Raw genomic sequence first — 26,731 nt, forward strand, 5'->3', positions numbered from 1 at the left:
TAACCTAAACCTAAATGACACCTTTGTGCTAAACCTAACCCCTAGCCCAGAGAAAAAGCAAGGACCAAAAAAGGTCCTCATTTTACTAATAAAATTAGCAAAAATTGCTCTTGCTCAACTGCAAGTACAAGAACACACGCACACACACGGGTCAGTAGGTTCCCCCAAAATTCAGTTAGCATTTATGTGCATTGAGCCAACACCCAAACACCCATTGTGACTGATATACCGTATTTGTTACTGCACCTTTACACTCTGTATTTAGTCATTTAAACACTGCTTTGTGCCATAAAGTGAAAACAACCAAAATATAAATTACACAGCTCACAAATAAATATTTAAATACAGCAAAAGGAGCACCACTCTTTTATCTCACACACACACACACACACACACACACACACACACACACACACAGACACACAGGCCCCTCAGTGATGTTGTGAAAACACAACTCTGGCCCTCAATCGTGAAGTCAGGAGCAGGGGGAAAGTCTGGGAAAGGAGTCCAGATTTTGCAAATCAAAAATGTAAATTTTTGCAAACCCACTGCATTGACTGCTGCACACCTACTCACTCACTCACACACACACACACACACTCACACACCTTCAACATCGTGGATCCAGACTCTTGACATGTGCTGCTGTAAATGTCCTTTCAGTACCTCAAAAACTCTTTCGACCCCTTCCCATAAATCATCATTATTATTTTTAAAAACCTGAATCACTCCAGTCTTCTATGTCAGCTTCTCCTCCTTCCCTCCAGGGTGCATGTAGGAGTTGTATCCCGGTGGCTGCACATACTCCTCAGACTTATCCCAGTCTGAAACCCATCCTGCTCCTCCGCCTCCTCCTCCGCCTCCTCCTCCATTCGTACCAACCACTGGCTGGCCCATGGCCCCGTACTGGCCGCCTCCACGGTAGAGCTCCTCCGTCTCATTGGCCAGTTCGTCCTCATTGATTATACCGCATTTCTCTTCGCTTGTGTCTTCTATGTCGGCCCACGACTGCTTCTCCCCGGATGCAAAGATCCCTGAGTGGGAGAGAAGGTACAATCAGCTTTTAGCTGTAAACGACTGATTATGTCGGAGAACCACACCTACCATAAAATATCACTCCTCCGTAGTGAACGAGGGATGCTATGAGGAAGACGTACTGCCACTCCTCACGTGTCTAAAATTACAAAAAGATCCAGCTTAGTGTCGTTTGACCTAAATCCTTGTGGTTGGCTTAATGCAAGTAAATCAGTCACCTTATGTTTGGTCATGGCCCCCACTATGAGAGGACACACCATTCCTGATAGCGTTCCCACTCCGTTGGAAATTCCCATCAGTATGCTGGCATATCGAGGAGCAATATCCAGGTGATTGACATTGAACCCTTAAAAAACAAAGAAACAAACAAACTGCGCATCAACTTTTTGGGGTTAAAACGTTTTTTTTCCTCCCTAATAGTCCAGATGCCTCCAGATTTATTAACACCTGTGGTCAAGATTATAGAAAGACTTAGAGTTAGATTAGCTGGTGTCCACTGGAAAGCACGGCAGAGGATCTGGAAACCTTCTCAGTTCGCATAGCACCATGAAATAACTGATATACCAGAAAATTGTAAGTATAAATCTAACAGACAGGATGTTTTTTTTGACAGGATGTTGATCTAAAAAAAATGGGGAAATCAACACAGAAAGATTTCACCACAAAAATAACTCTACAGGAACGCATGACCCACTTACAAGCAAAAGAGGTAGAAATTAAAGGAAACATATAGCTTCTACTGTAAATAAAAAAAGAAAGAAATACAGAGCATCAAACAGACCAGTACATCTTGTAGAGATACTATGATATGTACTGACATTTGTTTGCTGACTTGTAAAGCCTTTGAGAACACTAAGGGCTTGGGTAATCCATAAATTATGAATGGAATGCATCCACTATCCTCCGCATTGACTTTTCCATTCTGTTAAGTAAGAAACTCGAACTGAATGAGACTGAGTCTCACAGGAGCTCCATAAGACATACACTTTATGCTCTTTTCTGCTATGTATGTAAATAAGACAGCATATGCTCATCCCTATTTCTTTTGTATATTTTTTGTATCATTTTTGATCCATTGTATATATGAAGATTCACTGTATATAACTGAATGCACCTTTCCTACTCTGCACCTTCTTGTATGAACCGATGTGGCAAGTGAATTTCTCCATTGTGAGATCAATAAAGCCTATCTTATCTTGTCTCTTATCTTAACTTAAAACTGCAGCTTATTTGTTAAAAGAAACTGCATGGATTCCAGTGAACTCCACTTTGGTGACTGTGGCTCCGGGGGGTGAAGCAGATTTATCTTTCACTTAGAGGATTGTGGGTCTGAGTCCAGCTTTCTCCTGTCACATGTCAATGTGCCCATGGGTTGCTGACTGATCAGCGTGTCTCTGGTTGAATGTGGCTCAAGTGTAAACGGCTTTGAGTGTTCGGTATGACTAGAAAAGTGGTATATAAATTCAGTCCCTCCAAAGGGAAGGTTGTTATTTTATCGATGAGTAAGATTTTCTTTTCTTTCTTTGGACTCATCATACCAGTCCAGACTCCACTTGTGAATAAGCCAGTAAGCTTCACACCACTATCATCACATAAATGCTACCTGTGTTCATTGCCCCTGTTAATCCTCATTTTATATCTACATAGGTCATAGGTCCGTTACCCAAAAGGGGGAATATTCTAAAACCAATCCTCATTCCCTTGCTTAACACTTATGTATAATTTAGATGCTGAATGTCCCAACTCAGACCTAGAAGAAAACTACTCACATTTTTGAGTCCCACAGGTTTGAAAATCTTTGTTTCGCTGTGGGGTCAGGATTTGCCAGGACCACTGGGCTCCCAGTACAGCAAAGAAGACAGACATGCTACTTTAACTTGATCTATTTGTACCTTGGGAGTAGAAATTCAAATCTCTTTTTTTAAAGAGTACATTTTGACATATATATATATTTTAACATCATAAGGAATTTAGCTCCTACTGGTATTATAGGGCTTTGTTTAATCTTATATATTCTGATTCTGTACTGTGTTCCAGTGGACTTCACTTACTTCCATTTTTTTCTTCTTTATAAGCACATAAAAGAAAGAAAAATAAACATGTAATGATCTAAATGAGCCCATCTAAGCCACAGTCCCTAATATAGACCTATACCAAGCCGAACCTAAAGAGAAGCCTGCCTGGTTTCTGGACCTGGTGATGAAGAAATCAGCATGTGGGATAAGTTGGTGTGCAAACAAATGATGTTTCTTCAGCATTTGGATCTACAGTATGCAGATCTGCAGTTTACTTTCAACTAAAACCCTTCCTCAGTTTTAATAAACTGATGAGAAGTTGTGGGTTAACATGCTGTAATGGGCACAACTAGTAAACTAACCTACTAGTCAGATAGATAGACACTCTCCTAATGACAGCGACAACCAGGGAGGGCAGGGTCAATGAAAAACTTGACTTTAAATATTCTCCAGTGTAAATATTCCTTAAAGACTGATGTGACCTGAAAGACAAACATACTTTCCAAAGTATTCATTCCCCTTCATATTTTGTCAGGTTGCAACCACAAACTTCAATTCACAAAAGGTGCGGCATGCTTATATTGAGCCAACACTTAGTAAACCAACCTTATGCTGCAATAGGTGCACGCTGTCATGGCCATGTCTCTGCCAGCTTTAGTGGCAGAAATATTTCAGCTCAAGCTAAGTCTGTTGGGATGAACAGCATCTGTGTTCTTTGTTTGTTGTTTTAAGTCTGGCTACTGATTTATAACTGTGATTAGGTTCAGGATAAACAAGGATAAACTCTACTCAGACATAAATCCCCCTGCAGTCACTTTCCTGCAGCTGGATTTTTTGAATGTGGTCGATCTGGTCCAAGTTCCTTTGTCCACGTTTACTTTTCCTTCAGCAAAAGCCTCGTAAAATTATTGTTTTGGAAATAAATCACCACGGTTTCTTTTGTGGCGCCATTCTCTCCTGTCTTTTTGTTGTTATTGTCTGACTCCTCTGTTTGCATCATGTTTGAGTGACCTCCGCACCTGTGCGTCTAATCTGCCAGTGGTGTGACTTTGATTGACAGGTATGATGAATTAATCTGATTGGAAGAAGAATGACCCAAAACACTCTGATTTGCCCAAGGAGAATCTGTACGTTAATTAAAGACCAACATGAAATCACATGGAGGCCATGTTCTCCTCTCCTGGCAGTTTAGGTGGAGGACCATGTGTTTACAGTCTGTAGCTTGGGGTATAGCTTCATGACCCAAGTCTGCTTAAAACATGGTCCTTGGTATTCCTGAGGTTTGTTCACTAATCTTCTCTGACAAACCTCTGAGACCTTCAAAGAACAGCTTTGTTCATGCTAATCTTAAATTACACAAATAAACGCTATTTAGAAGTCAGGGAACTTCTAAAGGAAGTTGGTTACATGGGAATTTAATTTAGGAGTAACAATGCAAATGGGGCTGAATACATGCGCTTGCCACAATTTTTGGACTCTTATTTGTCAAAATGTCATGAAAACCATATATTTTACCCTTGCTAGCGATGACTACGTACAACAAAATGGGAAAATAGGTTTACGAGATATGAATACTTTTCAATATGTTGCATTTGCATCATTTATCCACAATATTCAAAAAAACTCTTTTCAGAATTGTTGTTTTGATAAGATGACATAAGGTTAGTAAAATTTAGTCTAAATCATTGAGCACTGTATGAAACGTGTCTCTTACCTGAGATTGCAAAACCGCTGAATCCCACAGCGAGGACCAGGAAAGTAATGGCAATAACTTTGGTGTGAGAATATCCGACCACCAGAAGGAGGGTGGCCTCCATCCCGAAACCTGAAACAGGGAAGTAAGTCCACAGTTAACAAAACCTTCAAAGCCTTTCTTGGCGCTGCTCTTGATTACCAAGCAGTGCATCATAAATATGTCAGAAATGCCAACCATGTTTTTTTAACACATGGTGATATGACCTTCAAGATGTGCTGAAATATTAATATGATTCTAATTCTGCATACTGCTGCACTTTAAGGACTTATACTGAACGCTGAGAAGAGCTGGCGTTGATAAATGAGTCACTGATATTTATAACACTGTTCATTTTTTTTATGTCATTTAGCATAATTATTGCACATTCATATTAATCCAGAAGATGGGAAATGTTTTTGCTATTCCCTTACTTATTTTTTTTTTCTTTTTAAAAATGTTTTTAGACTCTAAGAAGAAATAAAAGAAATTTAACCAAGAATATTTAATTTTTCAATCGCTACATAGTATTTATGACTCTCTGGTGTTTATTTCTGTTGGTTCCCTCATGTTCAGTGCTTCTCCGCAGATCCTCCTTTCATGTCTGATGCTCTCACCTCCGCAGTTCATGAGCTTTCTGACGTTAGTGGTGGACATCAGGTTGTGGGTTCTCAGGTAGTCGGCCAGTTGGCCTCCGATAGGCACGACGATTGTCATCACCAGATGGGGCAAAGCTGACACGAAGCCCACCTGAAACGGGAAAAATATGGAGTGGGTAAGAGGAGTGAGCCAGTGATTATGAGTTAGAAACCCAGGCAAAGAGGGAATTTGCCTGGGTTTGTTCTATTGTTCTTAATAAAAACGCACAAATTTAGATTGTCTTCAAATGCAAAACATCATTTCTCTTTTGTTCTTTCTTTTTTCTTTGGACAGTTGAACGAGTCCTGATGAGACAGAAAGTCAGACTTACAAAAACCTATAAAAATTATCCAAAAAAACACAGGACCATCTCCTATCTGTTTGTATTTACAACTCTTTCTGCCTACTGTACTGCATCCCATTACATATGAAGTATTTTGAATGTTGGGGGTATGTGGTCATTGCATCTGAGAATAATAGGCCATAAAAAGAATTTACTGATTACTTAGATGAAATTATGAAATGTTCTGACCCCCAACCTAATTAGCAACCATAGTGAATATAACTTCCTCAGTTCAACAGCAAAAACGCCAAACATCTCAAATATAATACACCACTTTACTAGTACAGACCACAGCAAATGATGGAGAAGAAAAAAAAGGGAGGACATTGATTATTTGTTTTAACTGGAGTTCAGGATGGCTCTCCATGCAAGCTGGCAAAGCCTAAACCCTCCCTAGAAACTGATGAAAAATAAAAATTGCTCAGAAAAGGATGGAGCAACGTCATCTGAACTGCAGGTATAACTGAGAACCAAAAAGCAAATATCACCAGAGGATGTATGGAAGTTCAATAGGGGGTTTTAAACAGATGGGCATGCGAGAAAATCTTCCAACAATTGCCAAGTTATTTGCAAAATGAAAGTTTTCCAAAATTCCTGAGACTTCTAAAGAATTATGTAAAACACCCAAAAGAAAACGATTTAGTTTAAATGCCCTTTTTTTTTTACTTAGGCATGAGAGAATATCTCGTTGAAGACATAATAAAAAGAAAAATCAGGTAGGCACTGAAGCATCAATAATTCATAGCTTAGACATGCTTAGACGTGTTAAAACCTTAAAATACATTCAAATAAGGCGATTGTTCCACACACATGCCTACTCCCTGGATAAACACCATTCTGGATTTTGTTTTCCTTTTTATGCTGGAATTTATCATAAACATCAGAAATTATAGAAATATTAATACTAGTTGTGCGCTTTACAAAACATTTTTCTATATAAATACCTTTCCATACCTTTGGGTATTTTGCATTTTAGGCTACTAATAATCACATGTGGCTCAGATTTGTTTTTTTTTAAAACAGTAAAATAACCTGACTTGGAGGCTGCAGTTCAATGCTTAAAGTGTACAAAACACCATGGGGATGAGGCTGCTGCTCAACATTTACCGGACATGCAACTAAGCAAAGGCAGACTTGTTGGGACACAGCTGATATGAGTTTTTTTTTTTTTTTGAGTGCTAATGACGCGCATAGGGCATGTCCCACATAAAAACAAGCACTGAATACAAGGCAACTCACCTTGCTTATCTCAAAGCCAAAAACCTCTTCAAAATAAGCAGGCTGGCTGATGAGCAGCAGGTAGAAGGTCCAGCTCCTGCAGAAATTGGCCACAATGATGGCATAGACTGGCATGGAGGTGAAGAAATGTCTCCATGGGGTGTTGAATTTCTGCCATCAAAAGGGAAACGGGAGTAAAAGTATTTATATCTAGCATTGTTGTGATCTCAATTATTTGTGAATGTATGAATAAATATATTCGAGTGGCTCGTGGTTGCATACATGAAGGGGATTAAGATAAGATGCTGATTCCCCAATTGCTTCTTCGATGTATTTTCTCTCCTCTGGAGTGATAGTAGGATGGGCTGCAGGGCTCTCATATGAGACGAGAATCCAGAATAAATACCAGAATATCCCGAAACTGCCTGGGAGAGGAAGAGATGCAGAAATTTTGGGAAAAAGGGAGAGAGAGAGAGAGAGAGTATTTGAAAAACAGTATTTAAATGAAAGAGAGAAAGAGGAGAAATTTAAAAGTTGAGGTGAACTACAGAGCAGGGTTATAATTTAAAGCTTTCAACATCCCACCAACCATGACTCAACTCATTATCTTACAGTGTAAAAAGCAGGCACCTCTCCAAACCTACCCAATATGGCAGCCCACCTAAAATGACCGGCCGGGCAAGGACGGCATTAATCAGAGAAGCAGCCAAGAGGAGCTGCAGAAGTCCACGGCTCAGGTGGGAGAATCTGTGGACTAAACAACTCTAACTTGTGAACTTCTGTTCATGAATCTGGCATTTATAGAAGAGTTGCAAGAAGAAAGCCGCTGAGAAAGTGTGGCGAAAAAAAAGTTTTGCCACAAACGACCTAGAAGAGGGCAGGAAACAATGGAAGAGGATGAATCTGGATCAAATGAGACCAGTGTTAGAAAAATATAAATGTGATCATTTTATTTTCATTAAGTTAAAGGCATTCGGTCTGTTTCAAGAGTTGGCTTGCAGGAATGTTTTGTTGTTTGTACTTCAAACAGGGAGAGCAACCGATGGACTGTTCTCCCAGATAAGGGATTTATTGCTTATCCCGCCGTGTGGTTGAAGTTGATTGACATCCTTGTGTGATTTCCTGACCCCTCCTTGTGTGAAAGATAATAAGAAGCAGAATGTGGGGGTAAACCAGCGGAGTTGAGATCTGACTTTCAGGAACGGCCCAGACCAAGTCCAGACTTACATCCGACTGAGAATGTTTGGCAACAATTAAAGATGTATGCAGAAAGTCGCTCTCCATCTAATCTGACTGAGCTTGTACTGTTTTTTCATGAACCATGAACCCTTTTACTTCAAAAATTTGCAATAGAATTGAATCTAAACACATTTCGAAGTTAATGGAGACAAGGTCAACAGATATGAATACTTTTGCAAGGCCCTGCAAAAAGCAGTATAAGGATACCAACCATAGACGTAAAATACAGAAGGCCACCCGACGTATTGCACCAGTACCCCAGCTAAGGGCATGGCCACCACTGCCCCTGCATAGGATCCTGACAAAGAAGCAAATGCAAAGAAAAACAACACATGAATAATTTTCTCCTTCATAACTTTAGCACACATTTTAGCTGTTATAATGTTTATAATTACTAGGCCCTCTTAAAATTCAGAAACATGTTTTGCCGTTCCATCAAGTTCCGGACACGAAAAGGAAATCGGACAGCAAGACGCAAACGACTGTTACCACAAAAGGCCGTTGTGGCTAATCGACTTCTCTCAAGAGGAGGGGCCCACTTGGCCCAGATCCCGTGGCAGGCCGGGTACGACACACCCTGAAGGACAAAACACAGTCGGGACGTGCTTGTCTATTCGGTCCAGCGGGGCGATCTGCACGCCGACACATACTGTACCTCGACGAGGCCTTGACATATCCTCACGAGTATGACGCAGCTGTAATGGCAGCGCGCTGCCGAGGGGATCAGCATGTTGAGGACAGACGTCGCCACTATGGCAAAGCCAAACACTCTTAAAACACACAAAAGGCAAGCAGGTGTCATCATGGTCCAACCGCAAATACAGGCTTACACTAAAATAAACTACATGTAGAATCCTCCTGCAGAAGCTACGGTGTAGATTACACATCGGCCATATTTGGGAATATTAACCTGTTTGCTGCAAATTTCCGACATATAAAGCCACCGGGGATCTGTGTAACTATGTAGCCCCAGAAGAAGGAGCCGTGGATCATCCCCACTGTCTCTGGGTCCCAGGTGAACTGCGCCGCCTGAAAGGAAGAATTACATTTCATCAGCTTGCAGCATTAACAAATGCATTTCTTTTCATTCATCTACTATTAAGCCCTCGTTTATACTGCACATAATTTGTGTCTAATAGGTGCTCTCTGTCAAATTACCCAAGCAAAAGGTAATGAGATGTCAACAAATATGCCGATCAAGATGAGTAGGTGGGAGGAGTGTGCTCCGTTTGTGTCTAATCACAGTTCTTGCTTTACCGCCTAAAATGCCCCCCCTCCACTGTGAACGCAGCGGAAGAGAGAAACAGGCAAACAGGCTTCTTTGCATTCGGGTCTAGGTACCTGCTGTATCTGTAACAAAAAACTTTAACCATCGGGAAAGAAACAAATCTAAAAAGGTTGTTTTAAACCAAGATGGCACAGAAAGGCAGATGTTACCATTATTGCCTCTGAACAAGAAGGTCCATAGAGTAAACCTCCGCCTCGTCAGGAGACTTTCCATAAAGTTTGGATGCACAGTGCTGTGAGAAGTGAGTTCCCTCTAAAAAATGAAGATTAATTGCTTTAGAGCACCAAACTAATTTTAATATCAGACGAAAATAACTTGAGTATCTATAAAGAAAAATTATTAATTTAGTAAGGGGAAAAAAGCAATCAAAGCTAATCTGGGCGGAAATAAAAATGTTATAGATTCGGCTTTATTTAACTGTTGTTTTGGTTTGATATTACCAGCCACACCTTGGCCGGATTGAATCCGGTCCTGTTGATTTAAGAAATCCCTCAAATTGAACTTATCTGACAACACAGCCTTTCAGAAAGCGAGTATCATGGAGTGAGTATTATGGAGGCTAAAGTCTTTGAAGTAGCTGTCCCGAGTTAGATTTCTTAACATGGATATTTATTGCACATCTTCCACTTCTCTGTTCCTCATACTGACAGCTAAACAGTGGCGTTGTAGTGTGATACTCTAGGAATGCTGCTTGGACCAGGATGACTTGCCAGAAATGAAACCATGAACTCTGCTCTCTGTCAGAAAGTCCCACAGGAGAATGTCTGGTCTTCAGTTTATGACTATGAATAAAGTCCACCTCTAGCTGGGGCAGAAAAGACAAAACACAAGTGGCTAAGTCCACCTCTGGACATAAATCCATATTGAGGTGCTGAGGCATGACTTTAAACAGGCTGGTCATCTTTAAAAAGCTTTGCAGTGTAGCTGAATGAACAAATTAAATGGGCCAGAATCTCTCCACAGCAATACAAAAGACTCATTCCTAATTACTGCAAACACCTGATGGCTGTTGATAACCCCCTTTTGGGTTTACGGGTCGATTTCTTTTTCAGGTAGGGGCAGGTTGATTCAATATTTTAAAAGTTCATTTTATATTTCCTTCTGTAAATCTACGTAATATTATCTGTCTTCAAATTTATTTTTGATGATCTGAGACAAAACTGGGCTGTGACAGAAAAGCAAAAACAGTAGAATGTAGGTACACTGTTGGTGACGGTAGCATGAATTTTCCCTTGTACCTATTCACAGGAAGTTAAAAAAAAAAACATTGTTTGAAGAAAATAAGGCATGATTTCATAATATTCCATGTTGCTGTAGTAAGATGTAACCTAATGTATTAAACAGTAAAATGCTAGGACTCTTTACTGACATCTACATTTGCTGCTAATAAAACAAACATTAATATAAATCAGGGTGGTTTTCTTGAATATGAAATGCCTCATCCAAAACACGGGGAAGCTAATTCTACGCTGAGAAAAACCATTTGACAGGCAGCAAAGTTTGAAGGGCAAGTTTTTCTTTCAGATGGATTTATAAACTGCAGTTTGCTGTTTTGTAAGTTTTCGAAAAAGAGGTGCAACCATTTAGTGAATCAGGCACAAACTCTACTAATTATCACTAATTATGACACATAATGTAAATATGTTAATTCACAACCAGAGAACTGACATAATAATGGAAGTAAGCTCTATCAAAGACCTTATATTTTGTTTTTATATTCAAATGATACTGATATTATGTTTGCAAAGGCCACAGACCTGAAATCAGCATTATAAAACAGGAAAGGAACAAATGTAAGCAATCTCCTGAAATCAGGCAGATATGGGATGCTAGTGCAAAAGACCTACATGTTTGCAAAGTATTTTTCACTACTTACCACAAGCACCTCCTTATTTCCTCTGTAGACGGTATGGTCGTTGACCATGCTAACAATAGCCACGCCCAGGTTGCATCGAATACCAAAGGAGATGCAGAATCCCAGACCAGACAGGATGGCGATGATGTACCGCCTGGGGAGGCCGAAGCAGGTGCAGTCCACCACAGGCAGTTCCTTCTCCTCCACCAGCTCCGGGCGGCCTTCAGCTGACAGCTCAATGGTTTCTCCATTTGCCTGTCGTTTCTCGATGAGCCTAAAGTATGTTAACAAAAAAAGGGGGAAAAGGAAAAAAAGCACAAATGAGTCAAGCATTGGGCTTTTTAAGCATGTGGATCGCCTAAAATATGTTTTTTTTCATGTGTAATAAAGCCATATTACACATGAATTATGATTAAAATCAAAGAAGCATGAAAATATACATTTTATATACCCTGATATTTTCAAGACATTTCACTCAAAATGTTTTTGTGTTGTGTATATACAGACCTTTACATCGATTACATATAATCGATTACATGTACTCTTTTAGAATAAAGTAAAATAGAAATGTCCTTTTTGCCCCATGTTGGGGAAATTCAGGCGTACCAGCAGCAAAGGGAAACGCAAATGAAGGCATGCAGATACACACAAAGGTACAAAAAAAATATAAAAACACATAATTAGAGTAATAAGAGAGTAAGGGCATAAAAACATAAAAAGAATACTGCATAGTTATAGCTACAATTATTGGACCTCGTGTTCCCTCGCCCGGACGCGGGTCACCGGGGCCCCACTCTGGAGCCAGGCCTGGAGGTGGGGCACGTTGGCGAGCGTCTGGTGGCCGGGCTTTTGCCCATGGAGCCCGGCCGGGCTCAGCCCGAAGAGGCGACATGGGTCCCCCTTCCGATGGGCTCACCACCTGTCGGAGGGGCCAAAGGGGTCGGGTGCAATGTGTAACGGGTAGCAGTGGAGGGCGGGGACCTTGGCGTTCCGATCCTCGGCTGCAGAAGCTGGCTCTTGGGACGTGGAATGTCACCTCTCTGGTGGGGAAGGAGCCTGAGCTTGTGCGCGAGGTTGAGAGGTTCCGACTAGAGATAGTCGGACTCACCTCGACGCACCGCTCTGGCTCCGGAACCAGTCTCCTTGAGAGGGGCTGGACATTCTTCCACTCTGGAGTTGCCCATGGTGAGAGGCGCCGAGCTGGGGTTGGCATACTTGTTGCCCCCCATCTCGGTGCCTGCACGTTGGGGTTTTCCCCGGTGAACGAGAGGGTGGCCTCCCTCCGCATCCGTGTGGGGGGACGGGTTCTGACTGTTGTTTGCGCTTATGCGCCAAACAGCAGTTCAGATTACCCACCCTTTTTGGAGTCCTTGGAAGGGGTACTGGAGAGTGCCCCTCCTGGGGACTCCCTCGTTTTGCTGGGGGACTTCAACGCTCACGTGGGCAATGACAGTGGGACCTGGAGGGGCGTGGTTGGGAGGAATGGCCCACCTGATCTGAACTCGAGTGGTGTTTTGTTGTTGGACTTCTGTACTCGTCATGGATTGTCCATCACAAACACCATGTTCAAGCATAAGGGTGTCCATATGTGCTCTTGGCACCAGGACACCCTAGGTCGCAGTTCAATGATCGACTTTGTTGTCGTTTCATCTGACCTGCGGCCGCATGTCTTGGACACTCGGGTGAAGAGAGGGGCGGAGCTCTCCACCGACCACTACCTGGTGGTGAGTTGGCTCCGATGGCGGGGGAGGAAGCCGGTCCGACCGGGCAGGCCCAAACGTACTGTGAGGGTTTGCTGGGAACGTCTGGCGGAGTCCCCTGTGAGGCGGAGCTTTAACTCCCACCTCCGGGAGAACTTTAAACACGTCCCGAGGGAGGCGGGGGACATTGAGTCTGAATGGACCATGTTCCACGCCTCTATTGCTGAGGCGGCTAGTCGGAGCTGTGGCCGCAAGGTTGTCGGTGCATGTCGTGGCGGCAACCCTCGAACCCGCTGGTGGACACCAGCGGTGAGGGAAGCTGTCAAGCTGAAGAAGGAGTCCTACCGGGCTTTTTTGGCCTGTGGGACTCCGGAAGCAGCTGATGTGTACCGGCAGTCGAAGCGGCAGGCGGCTCGGCTGGTCGCCGAGGCAAAAACTCGGGCGTGGGAAGAGTTCGGAGAGGCCATGGAGAAAGACTTCCGTACGGCTTCGAAGCGATTCTGGTCCACCATCCGGCGTCTCAGGAGGGGGAAGCAGTGCAGTACCAACACTGTTTACAGTGGGGGTGGTGTGCTGCTGACCTCGACTCGGGACGTTGTGTTTCGGTGGGCGGAATACTTCGAAGACCTCCTTAATCCCACCAACACGTCTTCCATTGAGGAAGCAGAGCCTGAGGACTCTGGGTCGGGTTCTCCCATCTCTGGTGCTGAGGTTGCCGAGGTTGTTAAAAAGCTCCTCGGTGGCAAGGCTCCGGGGGTGGATGAGATTCGCCCTGAGTACCTTAAGGCTCTGGATGTTGTGGGGCTGTGTTGGTTAACGCGGCTCTGCAACATTGCGTGGACATCGGGGGCAGTTCCCCTGGATTGGCAGACTGGGGTGGTGGTCCCCCTATTTAAAAAGGGGGACCGGAGAGTGTGTTCCAACTACAGAGGAATCACACTCTTAAGCCTCCCTGGTAAGGTCTATTCAGGGGTTCTGGAAAGGAGGGTCCGTCGGATAGTCGAATCTCGGATTCAGGAAGAGCAGTGTGGTTTTCGTCCTGGCCGTGGAACACTGGACCAGCTCTACACCCTCAGCAGGATCCTGGAGGGGGCATGGGAGTTTGCCCAACCAGTCTACATGTGCTTTGTGGATCTGGAGAAGGCATTCGACCGTGTCCCCCGGGGGATCCTGTGGGGGGTACTCCGGGAGTATGGAGTACCGGACCCTTTAATAAGGGCTGTCAGGTCTCTGTACGACCGGTGTCAGAGTCTGGTCCGCATTGCCGGCAGTAAGTCGGACTCGTTTCCGGTGAGAGTTGGACTCCGCCAAGACTGCCCTTTGTCACCGATTCTGTTCATAACTTTTATGGACAGAATTTCTAGGCGCAGCCAAGGTGTTGAGGGGATCCGCTTTGGTGGCCTTAGGATTGCGTCTCTGCTATTTGCGGATGACGTGGTCCTATTGGCTTCATCAGGGCGTGATCTACAGCTCTCACTGGAGCGGTTCGCAGCCGAGTGCGAAGCGGCCGGGATGAAAATCAGTGCCTCCAAATCCGAGACCATGGTCTTGAACCGGAAAAGGGTAGAGTGCCTTCTCCGGGTTGGGGAGGATGTCCTGCCCCTAGTGGAGGAGTTCAAGTATCTTGGGGTCTTGTTCACGAATGAGGGGAAGATGGAGCGGGAGATCGACAGGCGGATTGGTGCGGCGTCTGCTGTGAAGCGGGCGCTGTACCGATCCGTTGTGGTGAAGAGAGAGCTGAGCCAAAAGGCGAAGCTCTCGATTTACCGGTCGATCTACGTTCCTACCCTCATCTATGGTCACGAGCTTTGGGTCGTGACCGAAAGAACGAGATCCCGGATACAAGCGGCTGAAATGAGTTTTCTCCGTAGTGTGTCTGGGCTCTCCCTTAGAGATAGGGTGAGGAGCTCAGTCATCCGGGGAGGACTCAGAGTAGAGCCGCTGCTCCTCCACGTCGAGAGGAGCCAGTTGAGGTGGCTCGGGCATCTGGTCAGGATGCCTCCTGGACGCCTCCCTGGAGAGGTGTTCCGGGCACGTCCCACCGGGAGGAGGCCCAGGGGAAGCCCCAGGACACGCTGGAGGGACTATGTCTCCCGGCTGGCCTGGGAACGCCTTGGGATTCCTCCTGAGGAGCTGGCCCAAGTGGCTGGGGAGAGGGACGTCTGGGCCTCCCTACTGAAGCTGCTACCCCCGCGACCCGACCCCGGATAAGCGGAAGACAACGGACGGACGGACGGACTGCATAGTTATTAAAGATAATATACTCAGACTAAAGAAATGTGGCACTGAATATAGTTTATTACTGTGCCTTAGGTGATCATTGTTTTGAATTGGCACTATATAGATAGTCTAAACTGAAGATTATTCAATGCTTGGATTTTTTTTTATTGATATTGAAGTCAATGCTCACTCTCTTCCATCTTCTTTCTCACAACTATAAACGTACAAATTTACTTTAACTTTTTTGAGTTAGATTCAGCTTTTTAAACAGGCATCTGTGAGGCTAACTTACCTAAACTTCCAAAGTTTACAACAACAACAACAAAAAAAAACAATATACACAAACCGATCAGGCTTTTGATTCTGATTTGGACGCATTTCTGATGTTTGGTTTTTAAGGACTGTTCAACACATAAAAGAAAGAAAAATGCTACTTGTTCGTTGAAAGAGCCATTTGTTTTAAACTCGGTAGAAAATGAGGACAATACTATATTATCCTATATCCTACACTATATGTGTCAAAATATACACCTTTAACATTTTCCTGATTTTTAATGAACTGAATAAATGTGCATCAAGGCTGTACGGCTGTGAAAATATGTTTGCTCCCTAACAGACCTGTTTGGCACATTAAACAAATTTTAAAACTAAAGTTAACCCGAGTAAATACTGAGACCCTTCTCAAATCAAAAACTGAATAACTAGTTGTGTCTCTATTGGCACACCCAACTATGCTCTGAATAATTGCTGCTTCAACATCAAATTACGCAATCACTAGTAACAAGTATTTTGTGCCTTCAAGGTTGGATTTTCTGCCCCACTCTTCTTTGCAGAAATGTTTTAATGTGGCAACCACAGCTTTTTCTCTGGACTTTTACTTGGTCACTCCAAACGCTTAATTTGTGAGCCACTAAGAGGCAGACTTGCTGAATTCGAGCGGAGTTTGGACGTGAACACACTGCTTCTCAGTGATTGGCCGACGGGCAAGGAGAAATGGCAACGTTTTTCTCCAAGGAAGTCCAGAAAAAAAACCTAAAGAGCAACAATATTAATATTAAAGAAGCTATAACTAAGATATTTACTGTAAAATCAACCTAAATCATTTTCATTTGTCACCTGGGATGAAAGTAATATTCCCTGCAAACAATCGGTCTTCTCCATCATAAATAAGTGTAAAGCATCAAAAAAATTTTTAACACACCTTATTTACATCCTCATTATTAGGATTTGCTTATTTAATTGCTGCCCAGCGCACCGCTCTTGGAGGAGAATAGAGGAGAGTTAAAAGGTAAATTGGTCCCTGGATCATGATACAAGTACACAGACTTTGAAGCATATTGCCACAGATGAGTACATCTTTCTCTCTGCGCGTCTTGGTGATTTTATGCACCAGCCTGGAAAGTGAAAACCGCTCCGTGCAGCATCAAAAGCGAGGAGATGGCACACAAGCGAACTTCTAGATCAGGGATCAACAACCTCTTTGAAACTGAGAGCTACTACATTGTTACTGTGTCATACGAATGGCTACCTGTACTGACCTTTGAACTAGAAGAGTCCAAGCTCACCTTAACTTTATGTAATATAATGTCATTTTTAAATCTATGTAAATACAAGTATGCATAGAAAGAAAGAGCAACTAAATTAAATATCAATTTAAATGCAGCTCACTGGAGGTTTCCGCTATTTTTTTGAACAGGCTTGAGGGCACCACATGTGGTCCTTGGGGGCTACCTGGTGCTCCATGTTGGTGACCCCTGTTCTAGATGACCATTTAGGCTACTGACATCAACATGTACAATACAGAAAATATTTTTTATGTATATTCTTTGTAAATTTCTCCACTTTTTATTCATCACTATTTCCTATTATTTACTTATCCTTAATAAAATTACGTTACTACCTCTGTGCCTTTAACCTGTTGAGGCACTGAATCTAATTCGTTTCTCTCTTTAGGGATGATAAAGTTTATATCATCTACATATCAATATTTGTATCGTTAAAGAAGTTTATGTGCTCATTTCCTCCACGGCTCAGCCAATCAGCTTTCTCTGTTTCCACCATCTTTTCTGCTTTAGACACTCTTAGGCTTGTTAAAAGTCCTCCTCACTACTCCTAACATTTAGTCACTTTAGGAGCTCTCTTAAGGCCTAAGGTGCTTTATAAATAACTTTTATCATATAAAGGTAAAATTCTAAGAAAAATCTTTGAATTCAGGAAATTCTAAGTCACCAAGGGCTACTTTTTGTCTTGGGATTCTTTGTGAATATGGGCACTGAGATTACCATCCCCAAAAATGTGCTAAAAAATGTGTATGTTTTCAAGTTGGTTTGACTAGCTTTTCTCTCTCAATAAATGTGAAAACTGTTTTTTGTATTCACTTGGGTTATTTTTGTCCAACTTTCAAGTTTGTGTGATGATCTGAAACATTTACCTGTGACAAAAAAGCAGAAGGTTGAACAAAAAACAAAAAGGTGAGGCACAAGCTAACGGCAGATGCTTTTATAGTTTTGAATTGCTGGGAGTTCTAAGTTTTGATGCATTTAATGGACAAAAATGTTTTTTATCTATATCCGACAAGCTGAACATTGACCCCAGCTGATCAAGGAAATGTTGGTTGGTCTGGCTGATTGATTGATGCACCTCCAATTAAAACATGTATGAGGATCACTTGACTCAGTCCTCAACTCCAAATAATTTACATGTTTTGAAATATGACATTGTTAAGGAAACATCAGCAAAAAAGCATAGGGTATAAAAGTTTAATGTATATTTTAAGCTACAAACCTTCAAACAAACAGATTTTACTATTTTTTTTTTTTTTTTTTTTTTACAACTGTGAGGCGTGAACGTGTGTCCAGAAAAGAAAAACATCCAGTTTTTCTTTAAAGAAAAATCCAAAACTCTCTCTGGTATGTATTGTTGTTTAAATGTATGGGATTATTTTTTCCGGAGTCCATTTTTTTCTATAGGAGTCAAACAGGGGAAAGGCCATCTGTGGATGAGCATACAAGCATAACGTGAGCAGACCTCTGATCCACTTGAAATCAAACCAAGCCACCTCAGTGTTTTCTATTTAATTGTGGGAGTAGAGTGTTTTATTTATTTTTTTTATCATGTTTCACTTCACAGAAAACACACACTCATTTGTCAGATCTGCGCTTCGCATGGTGCAAATCCAGTTAGTCGCTGTGCTGGAGAATCATTCAGTCCACCAGGCACGATGACCAGGAGGATTGGAGCTGAAGTGAAGAAATCATAGTGTCTGTGCTGCGCTAACTAAACTCCTCTGGCTTGCTGAAACTCCAGGAAAACTTCTGCACAAACTCGAACAGAGGGAAAGACCGACTCTGGTGGCGGTTAATTATTAACATGTTTTTGAGTTGCATTAATATTTCACTCCATCTTTTTTTTTTCAGACCATGGTCTGCCACAGTCTATCCATCCACTGGCTGGTGGTTCTTTGAATGTGCAGCTGGTTTTAGCCATAATGTGTTTATTGTTTCTTTCTCATGCTTGCAGAATCCACTCCAGCCCCTTTCCTCTTTTCATACAGCAGACTCGCTAATCCGTTTGCCCACCCGTGCAAAGCAGTAAATACGTACAGAACACATTCAGAAAATCAAAGAAAACAAATATACATAACTCATTCAAGGACAGGGGGAAAAACAACTTGAAATCTCTGATTGTATTTGCTTAAAAAAAGAATGGGAAATGTAAAAGAAACACTTAGAAAAGCAGCATTTTTTTGAATCTAGAAAAGATTAGAGAGGTTGCAGCCTCCCTCTCTCTCTCTCTCTCTCTCTCTCTCTCTCTCTCTCTCTCTCTCTCTCTCTCTCTGTCCCTCTCTTAATCTGTCGCCACGTTCAGATTAGGATTACAAAAATGATTTACTTCCGGAAATGAATATGGAGAGACAAGCAGGCAGCGGACATGCTTCAGCATGTTCTACCTTTGGCACGGCGAATGTCTGAGGTGATGCTGACACGTGACTCGTCTGTTTTTGACATTCTGTAGAGATTACATTTTTTTAAAAACTTAATCTCTTACTGAACACATACGTCGTATTAAACACGTACAGACGCAAAGATGAGTACATTATTGAGATTTTGCCCGCCTGACAGTAGGGACTATATCGTCAATTTAGTATATGTAATTATGATGACAGGTGGGGAAACAGGTAGATTGTTAGAATCAGCCAAAGGACATGCATTAGCATGCGGGTCACAGTACTAAAAATACAAATGCAAGCTGTGGGGCCATTCCCACACATTTTTATGTCAAAATGCCTGTCTCAAGACAGGTATTCTCCCGACTATGGTCCTTTTTAACCAGTTTAACCAAAATACAACAAATTTCAAAAGCTTAGAATATGGATCCTGGGAAAAAAAACATGGAGACAGGAAGAAAAGAAGGATGGTTGGATGGATAAAGAAGACATTGACAGATGAAGAACAGATTGATGGACAAAGGTTAGAAGGATGATTGATGGATGGAGGGTTGAATAAAAGGATGGATGAACTTTTAGACAATGGGATCTTAAAATACAGATATTTGATCACTCGATTTTTTTCGTCGCTTATTCAGACATTTTTGGAAACTTCTAACTTTTATCGACTCTTTCAAACTCTTTAAAACTAGTTTGTGTTCTTTAAACCCTTGCAAACTGAGGTCCCTCTGCGACGTTGCTTACATACTTTGGGTTGAGCCAGTTGGCCGCTCTCGCGCCGCTGTCCTCGGCGTGCTAAACAAACACGCTGACTCGAGCCCCCTGAGTGGAGCCCGAGCTGAATTAGACTTCAGAGGTAGCGGGAGCTGCAGGAGGATCCTCATTAAACATCAAAAAACAGATTGCAGCTCGACATCCACGCATATGTTGCTAACTAACGAGGGCGGCCCAGAGCAAAAAAATGGTTGGTAATTACGTGGGTCTCCCACCAAAGGCCACTCTCGCTCTGCCCTGTGAGGGTTTCAGCGTACCATAACATAGCAGAGCAGATCGGGGTCTTACAGGCTGCCAACAGGGAACCTTCCTGCACCTGTACAGGTTGTGAAAACCAAAGGTCAGAGGCACGGGGCAAAGAAGGGTCTCCCGGGTCGTTTCGCCTTTATTTGAGCCGCTCTATCACAATAGAGCTGGAAACCTCACCGGCTGAACCTCCACTCAGCGTCTGCCCACAGCGTAGCGTAGCGAGAACCTGACTGGTCTCAGCTGGCAACAATTAATGAGCAGGAGAGCATGAGCAGGCAGAAGCCCCGTGACCTCGGGCTCTCTGAAACATCATAATTAGAACAGGAACGGCCTCGGCGAAGACTCATATCTCCATCTGAGCTGACGATGGACCACAGCAATCAGAGCCTAAATGGACCGACGAATATGTCGAGATTTATTTACATCGATCTGATCATTAAATTTTAAGATCAGCAAACTTTACATCCATCCTGATGGATTTAAAACTTTAAAGTTTTAAATCCAGTAATAAGGTTTCTCTCATATCCCTTAACTCTAAATCCACTAAATAAAACCCAGTGGATCCAATTGCCTCCAGAAATCATTAAACAGAGCCCACTTGTGGGAAGTTTAAATCAGTATAAATGCTGCCGTTCTCTAAAGGCAGAACAGGGGTTTGAGAACATGAACATCAGAACACCAGACAGGTATAATCTCACCTATTTTTGGATAAGCGGCAAGAAGAAAAGCCATTGTTGAAAACAAAAAAATCAAAAATATGCTATATGCAGAATGAGTAAACATTTCAATCTTCAAAAGGGTCATTTTATTTTGTGACTGTAAAGAAGCCTCACACATAAGAAATGGTGTTTGTAGTTATAGTGTCAGTCTCTAGATATAGAAAGCAGGTAGAACCCCCCCCCCCCGACAAAAAAAAACAACAACAAAAAAAAAAAAACACTTGAAGGCATTAAAAAGTGTGTTTATACAAGGTACTCACTCAAGGGACCTGACTAAAATAATAGCATACCACACTTTTGAGTTTATTATTTGTACAAAAAATGTTGCACTACCTTGTGTTGGTCAGTCACATAAAATAAAATAAAATGCAAGACATTGTACCTGCTCATTTGAGCATTTTAAACCTTCCCAGGTAGGAGCACAGAGATTAAAAGTGATGATTTTTACTATTTATCACATAACTTTAAGTGACAATGTAAGACTTACAAGATTTACCTGTAGTTTAGTTTGGTGTTTGAAGTTAGTGATTGAAATTGATCTTATTTTTTGAGTTTGCCATAATGTGATGACAGCGTTTGGCCTTGCCTGCTCAGTGACCTGGGTCTGGTGTTTGTGCATCAAATTCACCAGTGCTGCAGTTCACTGTGTGTTCTGCATAATCCTCTCTTATGAGGATGACAGAGATGGAGCGAAAGCCAGTGTGGGGGGCAAAAATATTATATAACGGCACATGCCCTGGTCAGCTTCTGCTCTGCTTTCACGTTAAGAAAATTGATCCCCGTTGTCCCCTCTTTGAGAATTTACGCCAAATACATTATAAAGGAATGCGTTTTGTTAGTGATTCGGAAAGTGGTGATTCCCCCCTCCTCCTTCCTTTGTGAGCCGCTCTCTCTCCCTGAAGTGAACAGATTGGGTCTCGGTGGGACTGTGTCACCCAGGGAGACACCCTCCTCCCCATCCTGTCACAGCACTTTTTTTTTCTCCCCCCACTCTCCTGCCGACTCACGCACGCACCGAAACCCACCCAGAGTTCAAATAGCCACACGCGTGACCTTCATAGACTCGTTATCTTCATGATACCCTTACAAAACGACCAATTGTTGATGTGGCGCTGTGGTTAAAGCACAACCAGAACAGCGCACTGAACAATACAGCAGAGCCGGGCTGATAACGTGGATGCGTACCAACATTGCGGCATGAAAAATAAAGCATGCTGGGTGAATGCAGCTGACTCTCCAAACTGCTCATCTATGTTGCATGCGTCATTTGCAAAAAGCCTTTTTTTTTTTACTTAAAACACTTCCACACACATCATTACATACCAGATTGACCCAGTTAACTGTGCTGAAATAACTAAGAGTACAGCCGCATGCACTATAACCCTAAAAAAAACTATCGCTGACGTCCAACCATGGGTAAAGGGAACTATTTGCACAGTTCATCATGGCCTTGTTTGAATATTTTATTCTAGCCACTTCTACAATGAAAAATGAAGGGTAGTAACAGACACATGCAGACTGTGCTCCAAGTCAAGTGGATTAAATATGGATTACCTGTTATTTTCTGTATTGCCTAGTGTGTAGCGAAGGCAAGCTCTCAAGCAATCCCAACAGATGTATTCGCCTGCTATTTTTTAGAGTTTCTTTTCGCAGCTGCCTTTATTGAAAACCCGCCATTACATTTCATCACTATTTCCATTAGATAGCTGTGATTCTGCAGCAGTATACATATTTTTGGAGGTTTCCCTGGCACGAGGAAAACAGATCTTTTTTTTTTTTTTAGGATTTATCTACTGCAGAGACTTAGAACACACTTGACCTTACGCCGCTGAAGTTTGTGCTTACCTATTGCAGTTTAATATAGAAACAGGAGATGCTTTCTGAGGAAGGAAATGTTTAAATAATAGATGAATTTCTGACTGCTTTCATCAGCGGGGATCGTGGTTTTGTGTGCGCGGAGGAGAGATTGCATCCAACTAGTAAGACACAGCAGTCCAGGCCTGTGTTTGAACACGTTTTTAAATCTTTTTGTGCAGATTCATAACTATAAAGGGAAACAATGAGCCGCTTTGAACGCTTGTCGAGGCATGATGACAAAAGTCCCAAAAACCTTCACTAAAACCAATCTGAAAATTAAATCTTTAAAGGTGCTGAACCGGGTGACCCTTAGCAGGCTGAAGAGTTGCCTGGATAGTTTTGTTTCATGGATGCGTGACGGCGATGATGTGGATGATGAGGAGGAGGAGGAGGAGACAGCGGCAGGAGGAAGTGACATGGAGGCAGGATGGAGCGAGTGGGAGGGGAGAGTTCAGGGATTTGCATGGCTCGACAGCTGGACTGAAAAACAGGCTATTTCAGGACGGGATTTGTACGTTTGGTTGCTACCTCAAATCCTGGGAGAGCGGAAGCTTAAAGCGGTGGTTATTGCATGAGGTTCTATCAGTATCTTTAATCTCTCTCTCTTCCCCCCTGAAATATAGTCAGCAGACCAGCTCCTGATGCAACTCTGGAGTAGATATGAAATGCCTAAACATATTCGCACCACTTTACTTACTTTCTGCAAATAAAGACACAGTTTCATAGTATGTAAAGGTTTCTTTATAAACTGTAGAGGCACCTGAACACGTCATTTAAAGAATGCAAATGAGGCCTTGTACTTTATGTGACCTTCTAAGAAAGGTTTTTATTTACAAGAAATAAATTTTTTTTCTTGGTTGCAACAGAAACATATTTTAGATATTAAAGTAGCCAAAAGCACAAGTAAAAAAAATTAAACATGACGTCCTGAAGACAGTATGTTCTGTTCAGCCAAATACCAATAACCATTGCGTCATCGGCCATTTTCTCTGCCGTGTCAAATATTAAAAAGGGACATTAAATGTACTCATAAACCAATACTCTACAAGGTGCCAGAACGTAATCTCCTAGGTTGGTTCTTTACAAAAAGTACATTCACAGTGTGAAGCCATGCTAAAAAGAAAAAGTGCACAATTTTTCTTATTATTATAATATTTTTTTTTGCACATCTTCAATATTAGGATGTACATCAGTCTCTTTCGCCCTTTTCTGCCTTTCTTTCTTGTTTTACAAGCTTCTTCATTTTGTATTTATGTTTTGCAATTTATAATTTCTTTCATACATTACTGAAAGATGTATTTTGTTTTTGCAAAGACTACAAAATAAATCAGTTCATATAATAAAATTCAGGAATTTAATTCTAATAATACATTAAAATAAAATAAAAACTTGATGGACGGATAGATAGATAGATAGATAGATAGATAGATAGATAGATAGATAGATAGATAGATAGATAGATAGATAGATAGATAGATAGATAGATAGATAGATAGATAGATAGATAGATAGATAGATAGATAGATAGATAGATAGATAGATAGATAGATAGATAGATAGATAGATAGATAGATAGATAGATAGATAGATAGATAGATAGATAGATACTGGCCCAGCCAACACGAAAGTATTATATAACCAGAATTTCCTCTGGTATGAAACCTCACTTTGACCCTGCAAATATGGATTTTTTGGGTGAAAACTATGCAAATGTAGAAAAAAAGAGAGAGAACAACAAAAACCTCAACATCAGGTGACCCATTTTTATCCACTTCTGTCAGTCCTCACACTTCCCAAAGCGGCGCACAAAACGCTACTTTTGTGGCGTAAAAACAAGTGATCAGAACTGTATTTTCTCTCTAGTTGTATGTAATAAACTTTCTAAACTGTAAATTCAAACCAAGCGAACAAACACACAGAGCCGCGCGGGTCGCTGCGTCCGAGAGAAAACATGCGTAAAAACGCTGGCACAGGTCAAAGTCTGCGCGCAGAAATATTTAAACTGGATCGTGATTGCCTACCTGTGAATTTTCCCCAAGGTTTTACCCGCCGCTGCCTTGAACCTGTCCGGTCTGATGTCCATCCTTGCAGCTCCTTGACCCGGCCGGTGTGCTGATGTCCTGCGCGCCCTGCTGTCCCGCCTGAACGCGCGCCGTTCTCCTCTTTCTGACGGTCAATATCCCTCTCCCTCTCTCATCCCTCCCCGACCGCACCAACACGTCTGACAGGTGGAAGGCTTTTTGGTTTCCCTGCACATTCATACAAGCACTTGAGAAATATGTCTACGAGGTAGAGTGGAGCATGTGAGTGGCACAAGATTTAAAATATTAATGTCCAAACCTTCGTCATCACTGGTCACAGACTGCTGAGAGCCAGGAAAAAAAAAAAAAAAAAAAAAAGGAAAAGATGTAATAAAACTGTGAATAGGATGGTTTTTTTTATAGTAGTTTTGAATCATTTACAAATACTGTATGATGAGTTATTCTCAGAAATTTATATAAATTGTAACAGACAATAAAACCAAATAAATAAATAAAAATTAACATGTTTGCCAGTGTGATCAAACAGGTTTTAAGCGATTTCAAATGATCGCATGTGAGACAGATCCAATTTGTACAGACTGCTTTTATCGCCTCTCTCTTTGAGCCTGGATCTGAAAAAAATCCAAAGCAACTGATGTCGATACCTCGATCTATCAGGAGAACTTATCCAAGAAATAGTCTGGGAGTCATTGCAGGGAGGCTAAAACAGACGTGACTGAACAGCTTCTTGCAAGCGTACAGGCAAACATTATGATCAGAATTTATGTAGCAAGAAATAATAAAAGCATGAATTACAGTCTCAAATGCATGCGTTGCACAAACATGTACATTGTCACTTGTTTTAAGCTCTGTATATGTTTTTTAAACAACACCACTGTTTCTTAGAGTTTGGAAGGCAAGAGGAATTGAATTTAATAAACTAAAAAATGTATAATGCACTGACAGTCTAGCAAGGACTGCATGGAGTCATATAGTGAGAGGTTATCTGTTCTGAAAAGACAGACATGAAGAAAATGGGGCCTTGAGGAAGCCCCAATTCTCCAGATGAACAGGAAAAAAAAACCCTGCCTGAAAGATGTGTCTGGATTTCAGCACAGGAGTTGAATGATGTGATGTAATGTGAGAAATTCGGTATCAGAGAGCAACAAAATGGCAGAAATAGCAGCTTAACGCAAATCATTCAAATCTTTAATCATGGTCTATTTCCCTGGTTAGATGATGAGATTAAAAAACTGCAAAAACGTTTTCCAGAGAAATGTTTTAAATGATTGTAATTCTTCAAAAGCAACCTCTTCTGAACATTTTGTTTTACAGGGAGCTGAGAACTGGGCCTAAAGTTGGAGCAAACGGACGGATCAGGATAGATGTTTTTTTCAGGTGAGGAGCCGGCCCTGCTACAGTGTGTATAAATCCAGATGGACACAACTAGAAGCTTAAATAATACCATAATTACAAAAACAACACATTCAGGCAGAAGAAACACTTTTCTAAATAATTATTTCAACATTAAACTTGAAAACAATACTCACACCAGATAATGTGTGTTCAGTATGTTAGAACAGTGCAAAGTACTTCAGTGACAATATCTACTGGACGTTCATTTGACCTCCAGATGGCTCATTGAGCTCAGCAGATAGAAAATACCATTAAAATAACAAAGTTGTGCACAAATAAGAAGTCTCATTTAACATAAACTCTAGGGTTTTGTCTCACTGGTGCATTTTTGGTTAAAACTATTATGTTCTTTATTTATGAAGTTACTCGCAGCAGGTGGAGTAGTCAGAAATTTTACTCAAGTAGGAGTAGCGAAACTTGAGTAATTATATGACTCAAGTAAAAGTAAAAAGTACAATGCACTTT

General features: G+C 41.7%; 1 protein-coding gene across 1 annotated transcript; it reads right to left on the reverse strand.

Annotated features, from left to right (window-relative positions):
• Positions 1-403: 403 nt before the first annotated feature.
• On the reverse strand, positions 404-25,125 carry slc17a7a (solute carrier family 17 member 7a). The gene is made up of 13 exons (XM_012882279.3): positions 24,851-25,125; positions 11,386-11,638; positions 9,132-9,250; positions 8,877-8,991; positions 8,711-8,798; positions 8,433-8,519; positions 7,265-7,407; positions 7,004-7,153; positions 5,400-5,532; positions 4,765-4,875; positions 1,254-1,381; positions 1,105-1,174; positions 404-1,034 (listed from the first exon to the last, which is right to left on the reverse strand). Exons 1-13 carry the CDS (start codon positions 24,910-24,912, stop codon positions 739-741), a joined length of 1,755 nt encoding a protein of 584 aa, XP_012737733.1. The 5' UTR covers positions 24,913-25,125; the 3' UTR covers positions 404-738.
• Between the last annotated feature and the right edge of the window lie 1,606 nt (positions 25,126-26,731).

The sequence above is a fragment of the Fundulus heteroclitus genome, unplaced genomic scaffold (genome assembly GCF_011125445.2).
Source record: "Fundulus heteroclitus isolate FHET01 unplaced genomic scaffold, MU-UCD_Fhet_4.1 scaffold_48, whole genome shotgun sequence".
NCBI classification, from domain to species: Eukaryota; Metazoa; Chordata; class Actinopteri; order Cyprinodontiformes; family Fundulidae; genus Fundulus; species Fundulus heteroclitus.